A 14,933-nucleotide genomic window follows, 5' to 3' on the forward strand; every position below is an offset into this window, starting at 1 on the left:
GTGGTTGTAGAGGGTGATTGGCGTTGGAGCAGCGAAAGCTGTGGCCGGAGGTGATCTTTGTCGGCGTGAAACGCAGCTTGGCGCGCTCGGGTACCGCCGCGCGTTTCGGGACTAGCTTCAATTACTCAGTAATACCGCCCTTACGTGACGCGCTCGAGCCCTCTGCCCGGCTTAATCGTTGCCGGCCAGCTCCAGCAGTAGTGCACATACAATCCGCACACTTCACGTCGTTCCCGTTGAGTGTCCCTGAAGCCGCCGAAGGTGAGGCGTCTCCAGCTAATCAGCTTGAAAAGCCTCGCCGTCCTTCGTAACGATGAATTATGGCCCCACCAGAGAATCATGAGCGCTGTATCTAGGGATGCCCGAGTCTGTAACGAGCATGCAGCAGCAGTTGGAGTGGGCCGAGTTCACATGCCAGCACCACGGAGCAATCGCACGTGAAGTCAATGTCGTTGAAGTAGTAGAATGCCATATCTAGCTGTCCAAGACCGTACGCCGTGCCCTAAGCCTGGTGAAATCTACCCAAAGGCAAGTTCCCAGCACCATGGCTATCTTTCCTGCTCGATCTTCTCCCACTCGCTGTCCGTGCTGCTTTCCGTGCCTTCTCCGACGCTTCGCCTCTTCTTCAGCGTGTCGTCCGCCGCGGGCGCAAGGGTTGCCTGCGCGCCGGTCGCCGAGCTGGCCGCAGGCGCAGCATCGGGCTCGGATGGGGTTGCGGCGGTGGGTGCCCTGGTCGCGCTCTTCTTCATGCCGACGTCGGTCTCGGTCTCAGTCTCGGTGTCGTCCCCAGTGTCCATGCCCTCGCCCTCGCCGCCCTCCCTGCCAACGGCGGGCTCGCGCGCGCTGGCCAAATCATCGGCTTCTCTGCTCTTCTCGCGCTCGCGCTCGCGTCGCTCCCGGATCTTCCTCGCAGCCTCCTCCTTCTCCTGGGCCTGACGCAGCTCGCTTGCGAACCAGTTGATGGCCCACCACAGACCGCCGCAGAGGAAGGACAGGACGACAAAGTGGATGCTGTACGTGGCCAGCAGGAGGGCGAACAGGACGAGCTGCAGGGCGGCGAAGCTGGCGTTGGTGGCGACGAGCAGCGTGGGAGTGGGACCCGGGGTGAAGATGGAGTTCCAGAGGTTTTCGAAAAAGTGCGACATGACGGGCGCTCTGGCTCGGGGCGTAAGCGGGGTGTGGGTGGTGCGCTGGGGAGGGCTTTGTGAGTCTGCGCAGGCAGTTGGAGGGGTTGCGGCGTTGGCGGGAGGGGCTGGACGATTGGAGCCGTGCTTGACCTGGCCCGGCAACCCTCGTCACGGCGCTGCGAGTGGTATTTGTGGTTAGTGCTGCCTGCGCGACGCCAGTTGGCAGCGCGGCGATGTCACACGCCCGCGAATGACTCGGGCCTAAGTGGGCCTGTTCGCAAGGCTCCAGATGTACTTGATCCTCCACCACACACACATCCTCCCCGCGCCTTCACGTGCCCCGGCTTGCCCAACCGCGTCGTCGCGCCCAGAGCTCACCCGCCATTCAGCAGCTCCGCACTTTTGCGAAACCCTTCTCGCTCGCAGCTACGCACATGTGGGCCATGGCGACGACTGCCCACGCAGTCACGCCTTGTTTTGGGTATCGGTAATATTATCCTTGAATCCAAACTATCGTAATGGTATAGAGCGTCGGAACACAATCCTGTTGTCATGGCCCTCATCATTATCTCATGGCTCCTGTTTCTTCCTAGGCTTCCCTCATGCGTAAATCATTCATTCCAACGCTTACTGCCTCGTCAACGCGTTCGTCTGGGTTTATGTCTTGACAGCATCCGCCGACTCAACGTCTGAGCCAGCCGTATTCCGTCCCATGATCTCCGTCTCGATGCGTACTCTCCGCGCCTCCTCGCCCTCGCTGCTCTTGTCCTTGAAAACATGGTCCATCTGCTCCAGTGACCTGCCGTTGGTCTCGGGCACAAAGAAGAACGTCCACACAAATGCTAAAATGCAGAAGACAGCAAAGAAAGTGTAGGCGCCGAAGCCTGTGTTTTGGACGAGCGGAGGCGTAATGAGGCCGATGATGAAGTTGTTAAGCCACTGGGACGGGTTAGCGCATGGTCTAAAATGGGCAGACAGCCTCTCTCGGTGGACTTGCATTCGAACAGGTCGACAACGCAACACCTTTGGCCCGTAGCGACGAAGGAAATATCTCGCTTGGCGTACTCCTTTAGATTGTGTTAGCTACAGCGCGTGTTGCTGTCATGGTGTTGTTTATGTTGTCGGGGTGGTGGAGGTTGACGGCGGGACGCTTGGGGGATTTACTTACCAAGGTACGGGGCCCCAGGAAGCACCAAAGGCTACAGAACGTCAGCATGAAGGAAAGAACGGTCTTCATGGAAGCCTTACCGAGCATGTACACGAAGAGAAAGGCAACGCTGGTCCATCCTTGAGGCTTGTGGGCGGGCCAGTCCTTATCGAACTTGCCCACAAGGACAGCGATGATGATGTGCGCAACGCCCATGACAGCTGCGCCGGTGAGCAGAAGTGGCCGCCGGCCGAAGCGATCCATGGACCAAAGAGAGGATGAGACACCGACGAGCTGAGCGACGTTCAAGACACCTGCCAGCACGAGCTGCATGTCGTAATCCTGGCCCATCGTCTCAAACAAGGTCGGCGCATAATAGATAAGAGCGTTGATGCCGACAAACTGTTGGAAGAACATGAGGCCAACGCCAACGTGGGTGCGGCGCCAACAACCCTTCTTGAAACAGTCGGTCCATGAAACGAGTTCGAGCTTAGCACGATCAATGGCCTTCCGACTGCCAAAAAGCTTGGGGTGCCTCTCCTGAGCAATCTCCTTTTGAAAGGCAACTTCGGTGCGGATGTCATACCACTCCTGGACGACGCGAGTGTCAGACTTGGGCAATTGACGGAGCTTGGCAAGGCTTTCTAGAGCTTCTTGGTCGCGACCTTTTGAGGCGAGCCAGCGAGGAGAGAAGGGCAGGAAAACGATGCCGACCCCGAGGACCAGGCCTGGGATGATCTGGAGGAGGAAGGGCAGGCGCCACGACCACTCGGTTGGGATGTACTGCGTGCCGTAAGTGATCCAGTAAGCAATCACGATCCCGGCTACGATGCTGAACTCCTCAAGCACCAGTAGCGTACCGCGGATCTCGGGGGGCGAGATCTCGGATATGTACAACGGCGCAACCATTGATAGCCTGCAAGAAGTCAACGGAGGCGCTCTTGTGGAGAAGGTTTTATGGGGGCACCGACATGCCGATGCCGATGCCGCCAATCAGACGGGCGACGACAAGCATGGTGTAATCGACGGCGCCGGTCTGGAGCGCTGATCCAATTGTGAAGATGAAGACGGCCAGGACGATGGAGTACTTTCGGGATATCTTATCCGCAATCCACCCTTGGTTGAAAGCACCTGTGGAGCAACGGCATCAGCGATCCGCAGCAGTGACGCAGTTCCCCACGGGGAAAGGGAAAAGACTTACCCAGCAGCGCGCCGAGCTCGATCATGGCCGTCAATAGGCCCTTCCAAAAGCCGGCGCCCGACGCGGTGTCTGAAACACGCGGGAATTGCTCGAGGAACTGCGGCATCACCAGGATCACCGAGACCACGCCCTGGCTGCAGCACGGACGGCACGTCAGCAACGCGCGAAAATGTTGGGACCGGAAAGGGGCGGCGGGACAACGCACTCGTAGCCGAAGAGAAGGCCGCCCATGGCGGAGAAGGCGGCGCAAAGGGCGACATAGCTGGAAAAGAAGAGACCGCGGAAGCCTGGACAGGGGCCAATGGTCAGCAACGGGGCATGGCACAGCGGCAGGCAGCAGGGAGACGTACCAGGCGGGCCATAGGCCTCACGGGTCTCGGCGATGGGCCGGTCGGAGCGGGTGGGAGCAACCTCGTGGTGCGGCACCGGCTCGTCGAGCTTCGGGATGGCATCGACCTTATCCATGGTGGTGCTGTGGACGGAAAGGGAGTGGATGTCACTGTCACTTTGCTCGGCCATGGTGCAGAGACGGGCAGGCTTTATAGCACGCACGTTGAGGGCTGCGGAAGGGATAGGCGCCGCACAGGATCGGTGTTTAAATTATCACTGCCGACGGCGGTGGACGGCACTTGGGCGCCGGGCGGACACTAGCCGCGTTGGAGGGCGTTTGCGACCGCCCAGCAAGGAGAAGCTTCGGGAAGACGCCCGGCGGTGGAGCTTCGCATGTCGACGCCCAGCCGGCGTCGTGATGGCGCAGAGGCGGCGCAAGGGACGTCATCCGCGCGCGTGGGCGCTCAGCCCTGCATTACCCCGCGTTGTCAATCGCGGCTGCGGGACTGGCGCTGCGTTTCTCCAGCTTTCGGAAACCATGTTGCGAGGAAACACAATGCCGACTTGAAGCTTCGGCCTTTGCGCGGCCGCTAGTCGCTAGGCGAGTTTGCACCGTTTGCCTCCCGTCCGCCGTTCGCCGTGCGTGCGCGCGCCATCGGCAGCACCGGCAGCACCGACGGCCGGCAGCCGTCCCTGCGCCTCACGCCAGCAGCTCTCCGCCAGCAGCTCTCCGCCAGCAGCTCTCCGCCAGAAGCTTCTCTGCAAGCGCCGCATCGTCCGTTCTCACGCACCATGTTGAATCGCACGGTGCGCACGAGCCTCCCGCTCCGCCGGCCCATGCTCGGCGCCGCTGTCGGCGATTTCCGCTGCCGTCCTGAGATCCTGAGACCGGAACCCTCTTTTCTTCTCGGGCCAATTCGTGCATTCCAGACACTACTATCATCATGTGCCACCTCGTGCGTGCTACATAACAGCGTCAAACCATACCGAATCTAGCAATCCACCCCCGTTTGGCACCCCATACGCAACCCAAAACGCCAGAAGCTTCTAAAAAAAATCAAGAAAAGAGGAGCAAGCAAGAGCAAATGCTACCTTGTCCGGCAGACATGAGCCGCGGCAAGATAACCGACAGCGACCGGACTCCCTTTGGCCTGCTGAACGCCGCAACTCCGTTATCTGGCCCGGTTTGAAGTGAAAGAAATCCTGGACATTCCGCCATATCTCACGTGGGCATCGCTGCAATCCCAGACCCTCCCCCACCTCCTTTCCTCGACGGCTTGGAAGGCCCACCCGCACCACCACCCCCGTCTCGCTTCCTGCTCGTCGCTTTCTTCGTGTAGCCCGTGCTGCCCCGGCCACGGCTGTATCCGCCCGCCGAGCTCCTTCGCGACCCTTTTCGATAGTATGACTTTTTGCCCGACGAGAACCTCTGCGCGCCCGCCGCAGGCCGCGCCGCCCGGCCAGCTACTGGTGCCGCTGCGGCTTTTGCTGACGTTTGGGCTTGGCTGAAGCGCGCATTGAAAGCCTCGACATCGGGATCGGCTTCTTGTGGGTTGAAGTACGAGCTCCGGCATTCATCTGATGACTCCTCGGCATCCAGGTCCAGCTCGTCCTCGAAGGCTGCGTCGTCGTCCTCTTCATCTTCGTCACTGATCTCAATGATCTCGTGATTGGGATCCTTGACCTTGTCCGCTTGCTGCAAGTGTTGTCCCGTCATCGACTCGAAATTGTTCTTGTACCGCTTGACCAGTCTGAGGAACCGCTCACCGTAGAGCGTTACCATCTGGGCATCGGCACCGGGTATGTTCATGAGCTCTTTCTGCGTCTCCGGAAAGCTGATGGCCATTTCCCGGAGCACCGTATCAGTGAATGGATGCGAGCGGAGATTTCGTCCTATCAGGATCTTCTGGCATTCGCTTCGACCCTCCCGTACGAATTCTTCAACCACGTCCTGGTGCAACTCATCCAACGCCGCCATTTTCTCATCCGTCGTGATGGGCGCACCAAGCTTTTGACGAGGATGCTTGCTACTCTTGGCAACAATCCTGGGTCTTGGTTGTGGCGGCGCCTCAAAAGCTTCTGATTCGTCTTCGGCCTCGGCATCGACAGGTTCGCCAAAGCCGTCATCGTCATCCTCCATGTCGACAACACGTGCTTTGCGGCTGGCACGTGATGCCATTTGGAGGGGAGATGACACGTTTGTTGAGAAGGGATATTCGTCTCGTGCAGCCGCAACTCCGGTGCCTTTGCGCTTGGTAGCAGCGTTTTTGGTCTTCTTGCCCTTCGATTGCCGGGGCGACACCCGGACGTGGATCTGGACCGGCTTCTTGCGAGCCTGAAAAATACGGCAGTTCCTACCAAGCTGCAACATGTCAGCTGCTGCGTACCGTTGAATATAGGTGTCAGCTTACCTTGATATACTGAGACGTAAACCCGGCCCGGTTGATATGATTGTCTTCCGCAAGTGCGTCCTCGCTGACAAGCCGCTGGAAGAGCCGTTCAGCATCTCCGCGATCCAGTTCTGAACCAGAACCGTATTCTGTCAAGGAGTCGTGGCCTAATTCCTTGATCTTTTTGGAAGACGAACCCCGAAAGACGTCAACACAATGCAACAGGGTCACATTCTGTGTCTGAATCCTTCCAACCAAGTTTATGGCTGCTGCTGCGAGGTCAGTGAAGTCGCGGTTTTCAAAGGTGATGGTCGAGTTGCAGTTATCGCACTCGGCATCGCATTCATCGGCCTTGAACGCCTCGTTGAAGTACGCAAGGACCTGGACTCTTCTGCAATCTGCCTTGTTCTCGCAAAACTGGACGACGTTTCGGAGCATGGCATACTGCCTTTCCTTCTGCTGCCGGCTTCCTTCACCCTCATCGATCATCTTCTTGAGGATAGCCGTGTCCTGATATCCATAGAATAGATGGCATCCGGATCGCTTCCCGTCGCGGCCCGCACGCCCCGTCTCTTGGTAGTAGCCCTCAAGGCTCTTGGGTATGCTATGGTGGATCACGAATCGAACATCCGGCTTGTCAATGCCCATTCCGAAGGCGATCGTGGCGACAATCACCTTGTACGTACCAGACTGCCACGCCTTCTGCGTCTCCGATTTCTGAGCTGGCTCCATTCCAGCATGATAATGCTGCGCGGAAATGCCGTGCTTGACGCGCAGTTGCTCGGCAATGAGCTCGCATTTCTTCCTTGCCAAACAGTACACAATGCCGGACTGACCGCGGTAGTTGGTTTTGATGATGTCGGCAATGTTTTGAAGAATGTCCTCACGTTTCCCTTTGGTACGGACATCGTAGTACAGATTGGGCCTGTTGAAACTCTGGGCGAATACTTCGCATCCTTCGATTCCAAGATTGTGAATGGTGTCGACCTTGACGTTTTCCGTTGCCGTTGCCGTCAGCGCCATAACCGGCACACCAAGAAACTGTCGGCGAATCTCTCCCAGAGTTTTGTAGTCGGGTCGGAAGTCGTGCCCCCACTGACTGACGCAGTGTGCTTCGTCAATCACAATTCGAGCAAGGCGCTGACGGCGATGGAGATCTTGCAATACGTTGACCATGGCTTGACTTTTGCTAAGCATTTCTGGTGTGACGTACAAGACCTGGATAAACTTCTCCGCTTGTGGCTCCCGGAGCGCGTTCATAATAAATCGGCGCTGCTCGTGGCTGAGTTCTCCGTTGATATGGAAGGCCTGGATGTTGAGTGCCTGCAGATGATTGACCTGATCCTCCATCAAACTGAGGAGGGGAGAGATGACCACCGTCACGCCCCGAGTCTTGCCAGTCTGTATAACAGCAGGCAATTGATAACAGAGACTTTTTCCGCCACCCGTGGGCATAAGCACGAAGCAGTCTTTGCCGCCCAAGGTTGCGTTTATGGCTTCAAGCTGGTGTGGACGGAAACCCCGCAAATGAAATCTGTCCTTGAGCGTCCTCTTGACATCAACTGTCCAAGGAAACTGTGGTTGGTTTGCTGGAGGGGCCATTCCACTAGGGACTTTCGCGCTCTGTTTCCTCGCTGACTTGTCTCGTGGCGGCTGCTGGCGGATGGGGTTTCCAGAAGCCTCTTGGAACGCCTGGCGCAAAGAATGACTTCTATCAGTGGCATACGCCGCTCTGGCGTCTCCCATTTCTTCGGTTATATCCAACATCTCCTCATCGTTGAGGTCAAAGTCTCCATAATCTTCGTCCTCTTCATCGTTCATCTGCGCTGGCGGAGTCCCCATGTTTGTGCCGAAAAGAGCATCGTCATCGTCGTCATTGAAATCATGCTCGTCTACGAAAACAGATGGCCCAGAAAAGCCATGGTGGGCATCGGGAAATGATGGCTCTGGTACGAGGTCTTTTGTTATTCGTCTCTCAGGTGTTCCGGTGGCCATGTTTTCAAAGGATGCATCACTCAGCGCGTTTTTGAAATCTTCATCGTCGAGATCCTCAAAGTTTTCTTGTGAGACGGCATCGCGTGAAACATGGTGTGGTGTTTCCATTGTTGGCTTTGTCTTCGGGCTTTTAGAAGGAAGTTGAGTCTGTTGGATCCTCTGAGTGGACACTACACCGGTAGCTTCTTGCGATTGGTGCTTTTCAGGGATTATTTGCGTAGAGCGAACCACTACATCGGTGGACGCAAACTGTGGGCGGTCGTGCAGCCGTGCTGACTCGCCTTCTCCATCAACGAACCCGGCGACTTTCATCAGTCGAATCATCTCAACTTCGATGTTTCTGACTTGCTCGCCAGTAAGTTTGATCGCGGCCGTGGTCTCGTCAAACTCCGTTAGGTCTGTGCTGTATTCGGTGTCCATCAGACTGAGTATCCTGTCCGAGAGTTCTTTTTTCCTTGCGTTGGTCGTGTCGAGCTGGCGCCGGTTCTCGATGAGGCTTTCGATGACCCCCCTGCGTTTGAGGGCACTCTTTGACTGCTCGATTAGATCCCTGGACGGAACGTCGTACATTTCCAAATACTCGGTCTGCGCTCTCTTGAGACGGAGGACCTCGGTCTCCAGTTCTCTGCAAACGCTCTGCAGGTACGCCTCGGGCCATGCACCAAAACTTGAGACTACCGAGCGCTCTTCCTTCGAAAGGACCGACGGAGAGCCCTGACACGAGCTGGGCGTTGCCAAGGCATCTTCGATTACAGCATTTGCGCTGTGGATCTTGGACAGGTTTGGAGAGGCGTCCTTCTCCGCGGACTTTCGCGGTTGCTGCCGTTCGTGGGCGGGCAATGACCGGTCATCCTTACACTCATACCACCGAAAATCTTTGGAGCTGTCTATTGCCGCCGGCCTCGAACTAGACGGTTTGGCAGGACTCCGCTGTTCTGGATGTCTTATTTTGGGTGGTGAAATGCGAAGATCCAGCTGCACGGGTCGGTCGTCAACGTCAAATTCATCCTCATCTTCTGAGTCGGCTACAATACGCCGTTTGGTTTGATGTGACTGTTTAGTCGGACTCCGTCTCGGCTCTTCGGACGGCTGGTCTTGAGTATTCCAGTTGACTTTCTTTGGAGAACGTGAGGCTTTGCGGAGAGTGACGGCCCCCAAAGAGCGCTCCGTGCTTTCAGGAGGGATACGGCTGAGGGGCTTTCTGTTCTTGGGTACAGGTCTGAACGGGCTCTCTGAAACACGCTGGCCCTCGTCATCGGCATCAATTGCCGAGGTCTCGTTCGAATCTCCAGATTCCTCGCTCAAACCCGGCCGGGCAACTGATGAAGATGCATGTGGTCTGTGTGCTACCGTGGAATACGGAGGTGGAGGATCCTCGAATTCCTCGATGGGCGCAAACCCATCCGCAGCTAGCACTCCAGCAGGCCTAGCCTGGATCCTTGGCCTCTGTGGAGCTGGACTATCGTCTGAGGGAAGCTCAAACTGGTCACTCTTCCTCTTCCGCGACGTCGAGGCGGGCACATGTATGCTTGGGCTGGAGGCCGTCCGAGCGTCGGATTCTCCAGTCAAATCAATGGCATCGACGTCGTCCATGTCCCAATCCTCCAACTGCAGTTGTCCTTGCACCGCATGACCCTTGCCTTTCGATTGAGCCGCGTGTGCGGCCCGTTCTGTGCCAGTCCATTCTTTTGGTGTACTCGAAGATATACTTGCAAGCTTGCTCTTTAAGCGATCGGTGGCACCAACCAGAGGCGTGCGATCCGGATGTGCTTGCGATATGAGGCGCGGCTTAGAGGTCGAACCAGGAGCGGCTCGAAGCTTGGCCATATCTGGAGGGAGAGCACACAAGTCGGGTCCTGTATCGTCAGGATCGAGAGTACCGAGAGTGGCAGCGCTCTCTATGCTGTGCCGATGAGGCTCGGGCGCATGGGAGTGGGATCCGGGAAAAAGAGGCTGTGAGCGGGGCGGCTCGCGAGGAGGCGCATGTCTTGCGAGAGGTTCGGGTACCGCGGGACGGGTATTTTGAGCTGGTAACGCGGCAGAGCTGGGCGGAAGGTCGGGAGCGGGGTGAACGACAGGCGGACCTGCGGGCGGCACGAATGGCTTCGCGTTCAGCAACCAAGAAAGGTGGGATTTCAAGTTGTTCTTGGTCATTTGGGCGGAGCGCCGCGAGGTAAAGCCAGGCTCATGGCGTTTGGGTGAGCGGCGGGCTGGGGGGAGCGAAAGCGTGGCGGCAATTGCTTGAAGGAGGCGCGTCTGGCGACGCGATTGCCAGGCGGCGGGATCGCGTAAACACGTAGGTCACGTGCGGTGCTGATGCCTAGCGGAATGCGCCGGCACGCCAGGCACAGACCGCCTAGCTTATCGGAGGGCAGGGCAGATGCGCCCGGACCTGCGGCTGGACCTGACTAAAGCAGCGCTGTCACCGTCCGGCGCTGCACGTCGACGCCGCTGTAAGAAGTCGCCTGAATAGAAAGCAACTAACGCCCACGAGTGACTCCCAGCAATAATGCTCATCGAAGACGTGTTCACCCAGCATGGCACGGGCGAGGGCGTGCCCCTGCCTTTCGCGTACCCTCCACCAGCCGAGCATTCGTCCGACCCCGTTCTGCCTCCGCCTCAGGTGCTCAACCAAGCCCGACGCGCTCTGGTCAAGGCCCTGCCCGAAAAGGGCCTTGGCTACCGGAGCGCAAGCAGCCATCTCCTCGATGACATCGTCCCCGCCTTGAACGCCAACAGCAGGTCGGCCAACTACTACGGCTTTGTCACCGGCGGCGCCACTCCTGCTGCTGCCCTGGCCGATAATCTCGTGACAGCCTACGATCAGAACGTCCAGGTCCACCTCCCCATGGAGACCGTTGCCACCGACGTGGAAGACCAAGCTCTCAGGCTCCTGTGCCAGCTACTCGAATTAGATCCGGGTGAATGGCCCCACCGCACCTTCACCACCGGCGCCACTGCAAGCAATGTCCTCGGCCTTGCATGTGCGAGGGAGCATGTCCTCCGCTGCGCTGCTTCCAGGCATTCGAGCCAGACCATCAGCGTCGGCGAGCTCGGTCTCGTGCAAGCTATGCGGGACGCCGGCGTAGATAGTGTTCAGGTCCTCACTACCGTCCCTCATTCCTCTCTAGCCAAAGCCGCCAGCATTGTTGGAATCGGCCGGGCTGCGGTCAAGTCTGTCGGCCTTCCTGATGCCCCACACCGCTTCGACCACGTGAAGCTGGAAGCTGCATTGGCATCGGACCGGACGGCGTCCATCGTGGCCATCTCCTGCTCCGAAGTCAACACCGGTCGTTTCGCAACGAATGGGTATGCAGACATGGCAGAGTTAAGGAGATTATGCAACAAGTATGGCGCATGGCTTCATGTGGATGCTGGTGAGTATCATTGGCATAAAGCCCGTGACGCTTTCTGACTCTCGCAGCATTTGGCCTACTCGCTAGGACGTTGGTGAAAGACGAGTTCTCTAAAATCATCTTGGGCACGGATGGAATGGAGCTTGTTGACTCAATCACCGGAGATGGCCACAAGCTGCTCAATGTGGTTGGTCCCGTTCTCCCGTCCTTGATAGTAGCGCAATCTGACCTCCAGTAAGCCCTACGATTGTGGCTTCTTCTTCAGTCGCCACCTGCAAATCGGACAAGATACATTCCAAAACGCCAACGCTGCCTACTTGAATGCCGGCGCAGTTGGAATTGCATCTTCCGTCCCTTCTCCTCTCAACATCGGCATCGAAAACTCCCGCCGATTCCGCGCCCTGCCGGTCTATGCCAGCCTTGTCGCTTATGGGAAGGAAGGCTACCGCGAGATGCTTGAGAGACAGATACTGCTTTCTCGTGCCATTGCCGGCCTCATAATCGACCATGCAGCATATGAACTTCTACCTCACTCAAGTGCCCCGCGGAGCGAGGTCTTGGAACACATCTATGTCATTGTACTCTTCCGCGCTCGAGATGAGAATCTCAACCGAGAGCTTGTCAGCCGTATCAACGCAACCTCGAAGATCTACGTGTCTGGCACATCCTGGGAGGGTTCTCCTGCGTGCCGTTTCGCTGTCTCGAACTGGCAAGTCAGCCAAACCCGGGATTTGGCAATCATTCGCGAAGTTTTGGATGTTGTAAGCCAGGACTCTCAAACTTTGTGACCGCTACCGGATCTGTAACTCTACAAATGAAAATAAGTAGACTACTCCGAGGTCGGTTGCAGTAGTATTGCAACATTACTGCTCTCGGGTATATAGCCTTCATTCATGAGTAGTTGAAACAGATATCCGGACGTAGATGCGGGATTTAAACGTTTAGACCCGTACAAACACGTCCAAACGTAGGATTCCGCTATCCACTTTCGTCTGACCCAGCATATCTGGGGTGGGCCCAGATCTTTTGCAACCCGCTGATAGTGTATGATCAGGAAAAGATCACCGCTGAGCGTATGGCAGTTTGGAGCCCAAGCAAATGTGGGACGCGATGAGATTAACATCCAACGGCTCTCAAGCCTGTTGATAAACTGTTGCAACACTAATGAGACCAACCTCGTCGCCGTTGCTCAGCGGGACGAAAATTAGCAGTAAGATATCTATTCATTTGTTGTATAACAGTCGAAGATGTTTGATCCCTTGACAACGATAAAGTCTGCATTGAATTTTGATGAGGCAGCCTCGTCTGTTATGTTTAAGCACAAACCATATTGATCTCGCAGTGACCAACCTCTTCAGCGGTGAACCATTGGGTCTGACCCGAATTATGCGGCATTGACCAAACACGGTGGCCCCGCTATACTCCCTTACACGCCACATTCTGAGTCCTGCCTAACGGGTTTATGGAAACCGTCGAGTCACAGGACAAATGTTCTGGAAATCGCGCCTTAGTTTGTGACTGATAGCCTGTTTCATGTCTTTTCATGCTGTCATAGTCTCAAAATGGATGGGGTTCTGCTGAAACCAGGCATCAGGTAAGTTGTAGCGCCCACTGTTAAGATCATAGATAAGTTCTTGCAATTGAATTTCATATTTCAAAAACGCTTATCTACATTTAATAGAAAGATGGATGCCCTTGCTCCGTTCGCGCTACCACCTTCATCCCGTTCGCTCGACGTCATTCAAGTGACAACTCACTTAAGAAGAAGGGGGAGTGCCAGAAGGAGCGGAGCCGCCGCCCATTCCGGAGCCGGAGTCGGGGTTCTCGTAGCCGCCTTCGGCAGAGTAGTAGGCAGCAGGGGTGACGGTGTAGTTGGCGGTCGAGTCGATGCCGACAGTGATCCAAGAGAAGATTCCGTCAGCAACAGAGTCACCCAGAAGGACGTACTCGACAACGGGGTCAATGTCGTCAGCCTCGCCGGAAAGGATGCTGTCCTCGTCGTTAAGGGTCCAGTCCTGGGTGTTGGTGCTGTAGGGCTCGAAGGTCTCAACCTCATAGAGCAGGTCCTGGTCGAAGAAGAGCTGGCCAACATGAGAAGTGCTGCCGCCGCCGGAGATAGTGCCATTAGGCAGGTGGGACCAAGCGCCAGGGCTGTGTGCAAGAACGTGAATGTGGTTCGCCCGCGAGGTATAATGACCGGGGACGATAGAGACAAACTGGAGCACTCCGTCCTCGTCGGTGGACTGAATGCCACGAAGGAAGGTCTTGTCGAGGTTGGCAGTGTCAGAGGAGTCGCCGTTGCCGCTGGCGGCGATTCCAGAGTAGACGCCGGTGGCGTTGCAGTGCCAGAAATCCATGGCCACGTCCTTCACAGGCTCACAGGTGTTGGTGTCGAGGACTTGAATGTCCATGTAGAGCGGAACGCCCTCCTGCGTCTCGGTGATGTTCTGACGGAACAGTTCGCCAACGACATACTAATCCCATGATCTGTCAGCGTTTACGGGTTCTTCGGCGTGGATCGTGGGACGAGGGTTCTTACGTAAGGGCCCTGAGTAGTCTCGGGAGCAAGAATGCAGGAGTTGTTGCCGGTGAAGAGGAGGCTGGGGTCGGAGTTGGGGGTGACTCCAGTAAGATCGGAGTGGTGAGAGGAGTTGAGGACGGTGTCGAGGTCGCGCTTGGCGAGAGAAGCACGCTTGGAGAGCTGGTCGTGCATGGCTTGGCGGCGGGCCGCATTCTTAGCCTCGATGCCGCGAGCCTGGATCTTCTCGGCGCAGTGGGAAAGAGAGCGCTTGCCCATCTTGGCCATGTTGGTACGGCGCTCGAGAGCCTCGGCCTTGTGGTCATGGTGAGGGTGGGCGGCAACCTCGGTGGCAGCAAGGAGCGAGAGCGCAACAGCGCCGAAGGATTTCACGTTGACCATGGTGGAAGTAACGAAGGTGGATCAAAGGACTGTCTTGCAGAGGGGTGGTGAGAGCGAAGGATTGGCTTGGTGATGGGAAACGAAGGATAGCACATCCAGAGGCCTTTTATTCTTGCAGACGCAGGCAGAGTCTGGCCGGGCACGGCGTCGATGCTGCCCCGACTCTTCATTGCTAAACAGCGCCAATGGGAGGGTACGAGATGGGTGACACGTAAGCCTGGCCAGTGAAGCATGAAACGGGAAGAAAGCACAGGCACATGTGGAGAAGTTAGTCCAGCGAAGGGTGGTTTGGCGGAAGATTCGAGGAGGCGAGCAAGGTCAAGCGCCTGGGATACAAGGCGATGACGCAGAGGGAGGCTGATAGTCCGCGTGGCGGGCGCTGGGGCCGGGGGCTATGGTGTTGAGCGGGTGTATAGTGTAGCAGAGTAAACATTCGCAAAAGGCGGCGGCGTGATTGGGCAGGGCCG

The 14,933-nt window shown here is 57.0% G+C and overlaps 4 protein-coding genes across 4 annotated transcripts; 1 reads left to right on the plus strand and 3 right to left on the minus strand.

Annotated features, from left to right (window-relative positions):
• Positions 1–548: 548 nt before the first annotated feature.
• Positions 549–1,145, minus strand: PKR1 (SMK killer toxin resistance protein; the record flags this gene model as incomplete). Its single annotated transcript, XM_066777183.1, has 1 exon — positions 549–1,145. One exon carries the CDS (start codon positions 1,143–1,145, stop codon positions 549–551), a length of 597 nt encoding a protein of 198 aa, XP_066633025.1.
• A 639-nt stretch (positions 1,146–1,784) lies between these two features.
• SLS55_005740 (uncharacterized protein) lies at positions 1,785–3,994 on the minus strand (the record flags this gene model as incomplete). Its single annotated transcript, XM_066777184.1, has 6 exons — positions 1,785–2,066; positions 2,296–3,190; positions 3,246–3,405; positions 3,476–3,609; positions 3,681–3,762; positions 3,826–3,994. The coding sequence occupies 6 exons, from the start codon at positions 3,992–3,994 to the stop codon at positions 1,785–1,787; spliced, it is 1,722 nt and encodes a 573-aa protein (XP_066633026.1).
• Positions 3,995–10,699: 6,705 nt separating this feature from the next.
• On the plus strand, positions 10,700–12,334 carry SLS55_005741 (uncharacterized protein; the record flags this gene model as incomplete). Its single annotated transcript, XM_066777185.1, has 3 exons — positions 10,700–11,567; positions 11,648–11,733; positions 11,786–12,334. The coding sequence occupies 3 exons, from the start codon at positions 10,700–10,702 to the stop codon at positions 12,332–12,334; spliced, it is 1,503 nt and encodes a 500-aa protein (XP_066633027.1).
• Positions 12,335–13,303: 969 nt separating this feature from the next.
• SLS55_005742 (uncharacterized protein) lies at positions 13,304–14,466 on the minus strand (the record flags this gene model as incomplete). Its single annotated transcript, XM_066777186.1, has 2 exons — positions 13,304–14,020; positions 14,086–14,466. The coding sequence occupies 2 exons, from the start codon at positions 14,464–14,466 to the stop codon at positions 13,304–13,306; spliced, it is 1,098 nt and encodes a 365-aa protein (XP_066633028.1).
• Between the last annotated feature and the right edge of the window lie 467 nt (positions 14,467–14,933).

Source organism: Diplodia seriata, assembly GCF_021436955.1.
Source record: "Diplodia seriata strain FDS-637 chromosome Unknown scaffold_5, whole genome shotgun sequence".
Lineage (NCBI taxonomy): Eukaryota > Fungi > Ascomycota > Dothideomycetes > Botryosphaeriales > Botryosphaeriaceae > Diplodia > Diplodia seriata.